This window comes from Lissotriton vulgaris, chromosome 2_2, assembly GCF_964263255.1.
Source record: "Lissotriton vulgaris chromosome 2_2, aLisVul1.2, whole genome shotgun sequence".
NCBI lineage: Eukaryota > Metazoa > Chordata > Amphibia > Caudata > Salamandridae > Lissotriton > Lissotriton vulgaris.
The window spans coordinates 190,837,490-190,850,849 of record NC_141688.1 but is presented as its reverse complement, the minus strand read 5'-3'; the positions used below and the strand labels follow the sequence as shown (position 1 = coordinate 190,850,849).

At 42.6% G+C, this 13,360-nt stretch overlaps 1 protein-coding gene across 1 annotated transcript in view; it reads left to right on the top strand.

Moving 5' to 3' along the window:
• Positions 1–13,360, top strand: part of SLC6A5 (solute carrier family 6 member 5) — a 281,258-nt gene that overhangs the window by 212,251 nt on the left and 55,647 nt on the right. Inside the window, exons 11-13 of the mRNA XM_086959506.1 lie at positions 4,839–4,951; positions 6,694–6,825; positions 12,682–12,781. Of these exons, the coding sequence (XP_086815632.1) occupies positions 4,839–4,951; positions 6,694–6,825; positions 12,682–12,781 (345 nt within the window). The remainder of the gene's footprint in view (positions 1–4,838; positions 4,952–6,693; positions 6,826–12,681; positions 12,782–13,360) is intronic.

The window sequence follows — 13,360 nt, the reverse complement described above, 5'->3', positions numbered from 1 at the left end:
TATGTCAATGGCCTGATAGACAGACTTAATTGTGTCAAGGACAATGATGCACCACGCCTGGTCACTGGCAGGGTGCCCGCTCTGATGTTCGCGGACAACACCTTGTTGGTGTCGCAGGACATCATCGGGCATCCAGCGGGTTTTGGATGGGTTTGTTTCTTTCTGCGCCACGCGGGGCTTGGAGATCAACTTGGAGAAAACCAAGTTTATGATCTTCAACCCCCCGAGGCACACCCGCCCCAACCCCATATTGAACGGAACCCCTCTTGAGAGAGTCAAGACCTTCATGTACTTGGGAGTGACTCTGACAGAACAATTTATATGGGACCAGCAAGTCTCTAAATCCTCCCTGAGACTAGCACAGATAGCGGGTGGCATAGGCAGATTTTGCAGCGCCTCATCCTTTAAACCGGTTACCCCTGCCTTAGAGATATATAAAACACAGGCCAGGTCTGCAGCCTTATATGCAGCAGAACTCTGGGGACACACTAATACATGTAACCTGACGAAAGTGGAACATTCTTTCATGCGGCATCTGTTTGATCTCCCGCAAAGTACACCTCTGCTCCCACTACGTTTGGACCTGGGTCTGGAACCTATTACTGAGCTGGCGGCAGCCCGACCTCTGCTCTATTGGAGAAGGCTCTGGTCTGTCCAGGAGCTGGAACCGTTTAGAGCAGAATTCAAAATCATTTGGGACCAAGAACATACCATGGCTAACACATGTTAAGTCCCTTTTCTACCAAATCGGCCTTCCCCAACTTTGGGATACACCGGAGGATAGCTGTTTGAGGATCCAAAGGACTGTCCTGGTGGCAGCTGTAAAAGCGTACAACCTCAAAATGCTACATTGCTCTAATTCCCTGGGCAGACTATCCAATGAGTTCCTCACAACCAAAGTTGAATTCAGGATGGAGGCGTTCTTGGACTTGGTGCAACCTCCACTGGCAAGAAAGCTATACATTCAACTGAGACATGGCTCCCTACCAGTCGGGGAATTCACTTCAAGATGGGCAAAAGCGACGAAGGTTAACTGCCCTGCCTGCAATCATGACAGGGAAGACATCACACATATCCTCTTTTTCTGCCCAGCATATGGTGAAATTCGGAAGTGCTGGATCATCCCACTTTGCAAGAATTTGGGCTTTAGGCACTGTGCTTTTGCCTGTAGAGTCTTAACTTATGACACTACCCCCCCACCATTGTCTTTGCTGTTTCCCGGTTTCTTCTCGGTATGTGGAGGAGAAGATCCGCAATAATCCACAAGGACTAAGGGACTGCTTTTACTCTTAATCACTCCTTTGATATCCATTGTTTAATAACTTTTTAACTCAATGTATTTATATTTTAATACTCTGCTTGTACATATTTTATTGCACTTTTATGGTCTTTGACCGAAATAAAGTTATCAAAGTGAAGTGAAGTGAATTATAAACCATATCTAGAAACCAGAATAAAAATGAAAGGTATCACTTTTGATAAATACAATGGATTAGAGAAGAGAAAGCGAAAGAACTCCTGGGGATTTTATATGACACGTCATGTTGAGGTTGTAGTTTATGTCATGAGTATCTGTCTGCGCAGCTGAGATGCTGAGCAAAGTTACACAGCAGGGCCCTTCCACAATTAGTCGTGAAGAAAGCACAAAAAGGAAAACAGCTCAAACAAAAAATAAACACAAAGTATGAAGATATTTAATTTTATTTTGCGGAATATTAAGATGATATGTAATATTAAAAACATATTTTTTTGGTATTCATGGTTTAATGATTTGTTTTGCCGTAAATAATTTAACAATTTTAAAATACTACAGAAATAATTAAAATGAATACATGCAATTTTAGTAATGCACACTAATACTATTGTTCATAGAATTTTGTAAATTTCTCAATAAATCAATATAGTATTATACATTGCTTAAAAGTAATACAACACTTATTTATGTATTGATAGCAATGATTCAATTAATACATGTATACAATAGTTTAAATTCCTCTAATATGTCGCCCAACACCTACCCTCTTCTTCCTCCTTCCTCCATACCCTCTGTTTACATTGTTTTTTAATGGTGGAACTCCCAGCCCTGCATCTCTCTCTCCTTCCTCTCTTCCTCTCTTCATTCTTCTTGGTGTCTCTCCCAATACTAAAATCGATTCTTTTCCCCATTTCCTCAATTTGTTTTTCTTACACGCATCCTCAACCCTACCTATACCATAGTATATCTACCCTCTACCTGTACACCTACATAATCTATAATACTTATCTATATGCTGTCTATACCATAGTACCTCTACTGTGCATTGAGAAAAGTTCCCAGAGACCAGTTTTGTCCCTTTGCTTTTCAACTTTTATTGATCCCTTATGAAAGCTGACGACCTCATTTAGACTTCTGGGGTACATCACAGAAAGTAACGTGATGTACCATATTGTAACATAACATAGCATGACATGCTTTCATAAACTAGCAGTTCACCAGTGTGTTTATTGGTGCTAATAGCAGATATTTATTGTTATTCAGCTGAAAGATATTCATTTTATTAATGTTTGAAGGATGAAAGGCAGAGTGTGCTTAATGGGGTTTGGAACTGTGAGTTTGCGTTCAAACAATGATCCATGCAGTACATGTATTTGTCCACTGGGGCATCAGAACTAGAATTGCTTAGGAATAACATTTCCTGGAGCAGCATCAGCGCAACAATTGCTAGTGCCTCAAGCAGAAATGCTGTTTCGTCCCTGGAGCTCAGAGCCTCGAGCATCCCTCCCCTACAAATGGGTCCCTGTTGGAAAAAGCTGCTCTTTGCTGCCCTCTGCTGTTGGCTGCTGTGCCTCACATTAGGGAGGTAGCGGGCCTGACTGGTGCCCGCAGGATTGAAATTAGTACATAAAAAATATATTACTTGTGTTGTTTACTAGCAAAATTAAGTAGATATTTAGATAATTCATAGACAAAAGGAATTATTTTTATTCAATGTTTATCCTGGCTTTAGTCTCTCCATAGCACGTTTATAGAAAACTGGCTCGTCAGTTCCCCAAAATCCTACAAATGTTTTCAATAACTATGAATTGTAGAAGTCATGTCCTGGTTGCTCTGGGCATCAGTATGTTTTGTGGTCTGTGGGAAGGCAAATGTACTACTCTAAGTTTCAATCCTAGAGTATGGGAGGAAGTGTAGCTTACCCCAAACATCTACTGAAGGCCTGTTTACTATTCTACCTCTAGTCCTGGATTATTTTAGAGAAAGTTACAAATTCCCCAAGTATTATAAAAAGTTTTGAAAAATTTAAGTTCACAAATTTCCAAAGTTCTGACTTGAGAGCATCCATTTAGGACAAAGTAATGAAAATACTGTTTCACAGTCATCGCTTCAGTGTGGCTGATTCAAAGGAACCAACAGGAGGCAATATAAACGCATGAGGAATTTAAAATACTTCACAGTCCTTAGTAAGGGCCCTCCAATATTAATAGACTCCAAATAAATGCAAGGCAGTGGTATAGTTTTCTCATTTGATCACTAGATGCACAGTAACAGCCAGTTGGTGAATGGATTTTTAGTGGATTTATAGAGAATGGGCACCAGCACACAATGGAGAAGATTTTCAGGGCCCGATTTTGTGTTTGGCAGAGAGGGTACTCCATTGCAAATAAAAAATATAAAAGTTATAAAAACATTGAAAGTTTGCCATATTTCTCTGTCATGACAGCCCGTTGGTCAAATGTTCTACGCATTAATAGGAACCACTGTGACAGCGGTTGCTACCAATGTAAGAGAAGTCCGCTGGGTAGTGGGCATCTCAAGATTCGAGTGATTGGTACTCTGTCAGTGTTTATATATACTATGCTCTAAACTCTGATTCAGCCCCTCTATCCCCTAGAACTGAGTGCAAATAAATTGCTCCGGTTCCTGCAAAACTGGACAGCTTGCATTAATTTCTTCATTCATAGTGCAGGCTGCCACAGTTTGTGGCCGCCTGTTATTATGAATGCAGAATTGTACTTCCAACATTCTGCATCCGCACTGTCACATGCTATGGCTTTTCAGAACAGGGTGCATAATTTTGTAAGGTAAGGCCTAAGTACATAGGCATATGCATAAACCCAAACATAACTGACCGATGCACGTAAAATGCGTGCTAATGAGCTAAGGAAAGTCAACCTGTGAGCTACCAGTCTACTGTGATAGGCCAGATTCAAGGCCCCTGATCTAATTCTACCTTAGCTCCATCCCTGCTTTTACCCTTACATCTGTCTGTACCTTGGGCGATCCCTAGTACCTGTGCCTACTCTGGTGCCTCCACCCTTGTGTATACTCCAATACGTCTACACTTAGCTGTTGCCTGTCACCTCTGCATATTACTCCCTATTCCCTACTTCCACTACCACTACTGATACCCCTTCCCACTCCCCTTTCCCACTACTTCTGATGCTTAATACTTAAATATGTTTTTCTACACTCTTTTTTTATTTGTGTTTGTTGTTTTTGGTCAAATTTCCTTAAATGTTACCAGGAAAAAGATTATCATAATTTCTCATTGGCAAATCACCAAATGCATTATTAAACTAATTGGGGTTATCAAGTTTGTGTTCTTCATTTTGTTTTTTTTCTCTAAAACAATTTAGAGCAAGGAAAAATAAAAGATAATCATCCTCCAAATATAGAATTAAAAGGAGACCTATTACACAGATCCTTTTTAGTCTCTCAGGTTAAACATTTGTAATTCTGTTCTAGAGCTCAATTAGGATTTTCATGATAGACCTAAAAGAATATTTTTGGAAAAGTATACCAATAGTTATGGAAAATAGAGATATTCAAATGCAATAACTAAGCATGCTTCTTCCAGGTCCTGGAATTGCTTTTGTGGTTTATCCAGAAGCTCTGACGAGACTGCCACTGTCCCCATTCTGGGCCATCATATTCTTCTTGATGTTACTAACGCTGGGACTGGACACTATGGTAAGGCCTGTCTTTCGTCGCTCTCCGTTTCCTTCTTTTGACTGTCTTGGCACTCTAGAAGTAAGTTGCACAACCTCTAAGGAGGCCACCTCTCCACATCTGATTCTATCTATTTGAATGTGGCCCAGGGCAGTGGGACTCACCTGGTTCCTTTGCAGTCTCATTGCCCTCAGTTAGAAGCCCATCCCCTCCTCCTACACCTTGGAAAATGATGATTGGTTATCAACAAGACCCCCATTACAAAGAAATCTGTTGGGTTAATGCCTGAACTGTCTGTTGGAGCTACAGAACCACAGGTCTAATAGTACTACTGATGTGTTTATTGCATATTAGAATATTGGAATGTTGGGAGCTCCATTGCAGACAATGGAGTGCTCCCTGCTTCTAAGGTCCGGTAAAGGCCCGTAGAGCAACATTCCAATGTTCGACAAAGGTTTCTCGAAGCTCGAGGGGATTTATATCCCCTCGAGCTTCGAGAACCCTTTGTTTAATTTGTTAGAACATACTGCCCTCTAGTGGCAGAATGTTCTAATAGCCTTATAGCCCTTCGTAGCAGGGCTATACCGACTATTAAAGTCCCGCTGTCTCGTTAAAGTCCCTCTCCTTCGGCTCGGGCCTTTAACGATTCAGCGGGCCTTTAATAGCGGGTATAGCCCACTACGGCGGCTATAAGGCTATATTAACATCTTGCCCTACCCCAGGATTATCTTCACTTCCACAGCCTGATGATAGATCTGCCAGGGGGTGTGGCATAACGCCAAATATAATATAGAACAGTTGCTTGTGTTTTTTTTTGATGATGTGGCATGGGCGATCTCATGAGGCTTCTAAGGGTCTGCTACCCATGAGGAGGGGGTCTGTATGAACTGACTAAAGTTTGTAAGCATGTTGTTGTACTGTAGCCTTTAGGACAGCCCTGCGGACATCCACAGAGCTACCAGAGCATGGAAACCATGCCTAGCCCTACTTGCTCCCTTCTCCACCCCAGCAGGAAAAAGATCACTGTTCCACCACTGCACAGGTAGAGTTATTTTAGTGTGTTTGTGTGAGTGCGTGTGTATGATGACCCTGTGCTCATGCGGCAATATTTATTTATAGATTTTACAAGATGCATGCCAAATAATGAGCCAGCTAAAGTATTATATCACTAAATGGCTCCAGTTTCTGGATCTAACATATTTTCTTTTCCTTTGTGCCACATCCATTTTCAGATTATAATTTAAGGAAACTTTCAGTCATTGTTTATCTTACATCTTGTGAACACTGTAATATGTAGTGGGTGTCAAAATATGTTACAGGTATGCAGGCAGCACTGAGGCACAGGACGACCATCAAAGAATGTGATTTTTGGATCTAGCTTGTCAGCACGGCTGTCTAAAGCACCTACTGCTACAAGTACAATAAACATAGCATTTGCTAAGACCCCGCCCAAAGGGCTATTACCTTCTCACTTCATCCTTTGACTGTTTGGTGTATCATTCCGCCTCTTCTAGTGTGCTTACTTTGTAATGCACAAGGGCCTACTTTAAATGTTAAAAGTAAACTCAATCATCATACATTATTTAACCAGGAAATGTGTTATGTTCATGAAACAATTGCTTTATGCTAATTTTATTTTTACCTGTTAGAATGACATTTGTGTTTCAGTCAAGCTCAAATGCAAGCATTACCTCTTGTCTTTGCCAATGCGTGTTTGCTGTATCGTTTAAACACAATATTCTCTAATGTCTCATTCTTTTCAGTTTGCTACAATTGAAACCATAGTGACCTCTGTGGCAGATGAGTTTCCAAAGTACTTGCGAACCCACAAACCCCTCTTCACCCTGGTGTGTTGCGTTGGCTTTTACATCATGGGGTTTCCTATGATTACACAGGTAAAAGCTGCAATGACATTGCATAACATGTGTTCTAAACTGTGCAGTGTGTTTTTGGCACTGATAACAGATGGTTATTTCTATCCAAATCATTGGGGTTCATTAAGTAGTAAGAAAGAAAGATTGTGTCAACCTGCCAAGATTTGCATTGTTAATTCTTCGTTGTCAAAGGAATTCAGGACGCACCGCATGAGTAGTTAGATTCTGAGTATTGTGACTAATTAGTATTTTTGATGATTTATTTTATGTTGTTGAAGTATCTAATGTATAATATATTAAAATAATATAGCAAGTCACTGTAGAGTTATTGGACCGGTCTTTTGACTTCTATATGGTCACAGAAGTCCTTATTGACTTACAGGAAATACTAATGTCTCTACATTGTTTTTTGGGGTCTTGTTTGTCTCACTGAGGCTAAGCCAAGTCAGACAAAAGAGGAGCATGGAAATGATGGGTGTTAGGAGCTAAGGGGCCCATTAGGATGTTGGGCGGATCGCCAGCGCCATGCGGGCGGTGGCGATCAGCCCGACATCCTTGTCCGCCCGCCACCCACCCGCCATCCATTTCCCCCCGCCATATTACTATGGGTGGGGGGACTGCGGCAGACGGAAAGGTTTAATATGGTGGCGGTGTCTATCAGACACCGCCAGCCATATTAGTATGGGCTTTGGGGAATGCCTTTCTGTGGCAGCATTGCCGCCACGAAAAGGCAGGCAGTCTTCACTTTGGGGGCCCCTGCGGGCCCCCATGGTGAAGGCGAGTTGGGGGGTGCACATGGGGGAACCTGTGGTACACCCTGCATTGCATTTACAAATGCGCGGTGCCTGCCGCTTTGTGTATGCAAATGCATCACATGCATTTTTAGCATTGTGGAGGGCGGTGCTAAGAGCACCGCCCGCAACTATGTTAAAAATACAGTATGCGCCCGCCACTGTGGCGGGCACATCCTAATACCCCCCACGGAACGGCCGCCCTTATGGCGGGCGGTCCCATAATCGATAGGATGGCGGGCAGACTAAGTTAGCCCGTAATCCTAATGACCCCCTAAGTGTCTCTCCCACAGATTCTCGAACTTCCTATAACAGAAATGTGTGGAAAGTGCGTATGGGTGTTCAGGAAATTATGGTAAAAAAAGTAGTGGGATCTACGCAAGGTATACCGCCCGGGAGTCCTCTGACTAGTTTTAAAAATGTGTGCGTTAGATAGATATCCCTGGAAGGGGCCAAGTCCAGCTCCTAATAGATCAGCTACCCTATTGTCGAAACAAGTCATTTTTTTAAACAGGAAATGTTGATATCTTAACTTTGAATTTGAGAGAGTTTTTGTGTTTGTTTTGCTTTTTGCAAAAGTCAAATCTGTACACATAACCAATATTCCTAGAATAAGTATGTCTAGGGCACTGTCCATGCATTATTGCATGTTGGTACATAAGGAAATATAATTTTTAGCTGTAGATCAGCTGTTATCTCATGTTATGGGACAAACCACAACTGTCTGGGACAACCAGCAAACGCTATCCTTGCAGCAAAAAGGATCTTCCAGATACACACCTGTTATCCTCACAAACTGCTAGTGGGTTGAAATCACGAAAGATAGGAAAAATGGACTTATCAAAATCCAGGAACTGTGATAAAAATTGGCAGTTTTTTTTATTTACAAACCTGCTTGTTCCTGACAGCGGGTGGTTAGTGATCATACACTGCAAACCTTTAATTGATGCCATTTTTAGAAAAAATACACTTCCTTGCAGAGCACTTTTTAAAACAAGGAACAAAATGCAGGTATATTTTGTTTTTTATTTTTTAGGGTCCTTGCAGAGAAACGAACAAACCCGTAGTTCCTTTAGATCGATCAAGATGTGGGGAAAAAACAATGCACATTTGGCATAGATAATTTTTGTGGAAATTGTTATAAAGGCTTAAGCGTGAAGTACCCCAGACATCACAAAATGGCTTAGCACTGGGGATTGAAAAAAGTCAACTTGGCAAAATAAACCCCTTGCCAGGCCCAAATATCCCTTTTTAGTACATATAGTTTACCTCTATGGTAGGTCTTAAACAACCCATGGGTAGGGTGCATTGTAAATAAAAAACAGGACACATACTTTCAAGTTTTACATGTCCTGGTAGTAAAAAACTCACACATTAATCTTTCACTACTGTTAGGCCTACCCCTCCCATAGGATAACATGGTACATTTTTAATTTTAAGTTACAATTCTGAAAATGCTACTTTTAGAAACTTGGTTTTTAATTGTCTTAACAAATTGGTATCTGCAGCCTGTGTCCTAAGTCACATGAAAAGGTGAAATTGGCAGTTTGCCTTTGTGTATTCCTTCTAGAGAGCCACACAAAAGATAGAGTGTATGCTGGAAAGATGGACCATCCAAACAGTATGTGCCCAGCTCCCTAGCATTTCAAAGACATTGAATCAGCACACACACAGAGAACTTCACACTACCCTTTTATTCCCCAGACATCTGGGTCTCTCAGGCCTTCTTCCTCCAGCTCCGGTGCATAAAGACTGCAGGCTGGCACACTGCTCCTGACCCTGACCGGGGCTCCTCTCCTTAGGGTGAGTTGTCCTCCTCCTCTACATGATGAATTACAGGACACATGGCCTGGTCCTCCTCTTGCTCCTCCATGGCCTTCTTTTTCCTCTGGAGGGCCTCGTCCAAGGCCCTGAGGGCCACCTGGATTTCCAGTTCCTTGGAGCCTGTATTTGCTGGAAGCCCTCTCTCTGTACAGAATCATCTGAGCTCAGGTGCAGTGTATCTCTCTAGGCTGCTAAGGTCAAACTCCACATATTTGCAGGTAGAGTAGCAGGAACAGGCTGTATAAGTTCCAGGTTGTGGATCTCGGCTATTTGGATACATTTGGCCCTACTTCCAAGAGTCCAGGTCTGAAGTGGCACTACTTTGATGGTCAGGACTCACTCAGGCTGGGTCCAGGTGCAGGTTCAAGATGGTCTGAGTCTTTTCTGTCCCTGAGGTTCTGGTACGGAGGCCAGCTAACTAGCTTTGGAATCACGCTGGAAGTCTTAGGTTCAAGCAGAGAAGCAGATCTCAAGCAACAGGGCAGTCCTCTGAAGGCCCAAGGCAGGCTTCAGGGAGCAAGGAAGTCCTCTGAAGTAAACAGTTGGCAACAGGAACCAGTACATTCCTCCGAGAGTCTTTCCGCAGGTCCAGAAGTGAGCTTAAGCGAGGGCCTGAGGGTCCTGGTGCAGGCTCTAAAGTGAAACTAACTTCTGGAGTTCCCCCACAGATGTGTCTGGAATTTCCTACCTCCCTGCCTTGGTCCCCGGATGTCTGGGGGCAAAATAGACTAGTGTGTAGTTCTTTGTGTTTGTTCTGATGCAATGCCTTTGAAGTGCAGGTGGGGATGTGCACAACTCTGTCCCTCCCCCCATCCTGATTGGATGGCCAATCCTGCCTACACCAAGGCACCCTTTATTGTGTGGATGTCTGGAAGGAATACACAAAGGTCAACATTCAAGAAAATGCCAACTTTCTAAAAGTTCATTTTTCATGATTGTGACTTAAAATCTGACTGTATCATTAAAGAGGATTTTAAATTACATTTCCTTATATGTCATTTCTACCTGCTCCCAAACCTAATGGTGGGGTAGGCCTCACAGTAGGGAAACACAAAGTTGTGAGTTTTTAAAAACCAGTACATGTAAAACTTAAAAGTACATGTCCTGCTTTTTAAATACAATGCACACTCCCGTATAGGCTGTTTAGGGTCTACCCAAGGGGTGATCTATATGTAATTAGAAGCGAGTTTTAGATATGGCAAGGGATTTATTTTGCCAAGTCGATTAACAGTTTAAAACTGCATACAGCCAGCAATGGCAGGCCTGAGACAGGTTTAAGGTGCTACTTAAATGGGTGGCACTATAAGTGCAGCAGACTCACTTGTATCATTTAATTTACCAGTACTGGGTGCATGGTATCCCACTTTACTAGGGAATATAAGCAAAATAAATTTGCCAATCAGGTGTAAGCAAATTTTACCATGCTTTGGGGAGTAAGTACAAGCACTTTAACACTGGGTAGGTGTGGAATAGTGCACAGAATCCTCAGACAAACAAAAACGAATTCAGCACAAGGGAGGAGTAAGGCAAAACGTTTCTGGGGAAGAAATTTTTAGGCTGGCAGATCTAACAGTCCCATATAGATTCCATACCAAAATCCGAGCAAATATACACCTGCAATAACATTTTAGAGAGCGCCTGCAATATCATAATTTGTTCATTAGATTACAACAAACTTTCCCTTTTTATGACCTCTTGTACCAATTAGGTATTGGCGGATTTTGGTGATCCACGATCCGCGGATTTTGCGGATTTGCGGATCCGCGGATTTGCCCTGCTGAATGAGTCACTTAATTTGAGCTTCAACTAGTTTCAGCGGCCATGTGTGTGTTACTATGCAATCGCCCCGAGGGGCGCAGGGTTCCCTTGGGTGAGCTGTCCATCATAGTGGGTCAATGGTGGGAAGACGGTGCACACTGCGAGTGTGTGGGGGGGGGCTTCCAAGCCCAAAGTCAGGCGCCCCGAGGGGTGCAAGGGTCCCTTCAGCTCCTGGCAACAGGAACAGCACGAGGATTGCGCTCGTGAAAGTCAAGGATGCAAAGGCCTCTATCACAGCTGATTTTCCACGGTAGATTTGGGAAGAAGGCACACCTGCCTCGACGACGCTCACGATTGTTTTTGGGCTGATGAATGAGTCACTTCATTTGAGCTTCAACTAGTTTCAGCGGCCATGTGTGTGTTACTATGCAATCACCCCGAGGGGTGCAGGGTTCCCTTGGGTGAGCTGTCCATCATAGTGGGTCAATGGCGGGAAGACGGTGCACACTGCGAGTGTGTGTGTGGGGGGGGCTTCCAAGCCCAAAGTCAAGCGCCCCGAGGGGTGCAAGGGTCCCTTCAGCTCCTGGCAACAGGAACAGCACGAGGATTGCGCTCGTGAAAGTAAAGGATGCAAAGGCCTCTATCACAGCTGATTTTCCACGGTAGATTTGGGAAGAAGGCACACCTGCCTCAACGACGCTCACGATTGTTTTTGGGCTGATGAATGAGTCACTGAAGTCACAGGAAGGGCATGTTGTAACTATTTTAGGATGGCGCCGGCAAGCTGCCAGCGCCATCCTAAAATACTTACTAAATTAGCTTCAACAGGAAGCTCTAATAGATAAAATAAAGCAGGTGCGAGCACCTGCTTTATTTTATCTATTAGAGCTTCCTGTTGAAGCTAACTTAGTAACTATTTTAGGATGGCGCTGGCAGCTTGCCGGCGCCATCGTAAAATATTGACAACAGGCCAGCCAAGCTTCAACTTTTGCCCCGGAATCCGCCGCTTGCGGATTTGCAAATTCGCGGTAAATTCGCGGGAGTTCGCGGATCGCGAATTTACCGAAAATTCGCAAAATCCACGAGCGGAACGGATTTTGCGCTCACCCCTAGTACCAATACAAATTTATCAGGTATTACCTGGCATAATCTGTGCAAGAAAATGCCTCAGTGGTGAACAATTACAGGGAGTAATTGTCTTTGCCATTACCCTATTTTATACATGAAGGGTTCACCACGTTCACATTCCAATTGTGATTATGGGGATGGACATCTCTGCAACAGGCGGTTAACTCGCTGAGATATTTTATTGCCTGGGGAGTATAGAGTATTCAAAGAGTCTACACCATTTTTTAAGGAGATTGCTATTGGGGCGCAGATAAATAGAAACAGTGTTTCCACCAAAAGGATGCAAATGAGTGTAAATTGCTCTCTGGAATCACTTGATAGTCAATAACGTGAAATAACAGTATTTGCAATCTCATTTTCTTCTCTCTCTCTGCAGGGTGGTATTTACATGTTACAGCTTGTGGATACTTATGCAGCCTCTTATTCTCTGGTCATCATTGCAATTTTCGAGCTTGTCGGTATTTCATATATTTATGGTAAGTAATTCTGGAACTGTTCCATTTTTTTTCAAACTAGTAGCCACTGCAGTCTCGCTGTCCTATAGTAGTATTTACTATTTGTCAATCTAGGAATCTAAGTACCTCATTACCTATCAGAGAATCAATCTATCTATCTATCTATCTATCTATCTATCTATCTATCTATCTATCTATCTATCTATCTATCTATCTATCTATCTATCTATCTATCTATCTATCTGTCTGTCTGTCTGTCTGTCTGTCTGTCTGTCTGTCTGTCTGTCTGTCTGTCTGTCTGTCTGTCTGTCTGTCTATCTGTATATCTACATATTAATGTTCTCTCAATGTATGGTATAGTAGTTTACCTTTCTAGCAGTCTTACACGTCACCCCTCTAGCTGGATTTAAATATATTAATCTTAACCTTGCTCTCTGTTCATCTCTCTATCATTCTAATTGTTTCTCCTTCACATTATATAACTGATAATCTCTCGAAAGATATCACTGGTGACATCTGAAATGACATAGTAAATGACATCATTGATGAGATCAGATAGACTATCACCAGTGCTATTAGTGTTGTGGTAACCTGCGTTGC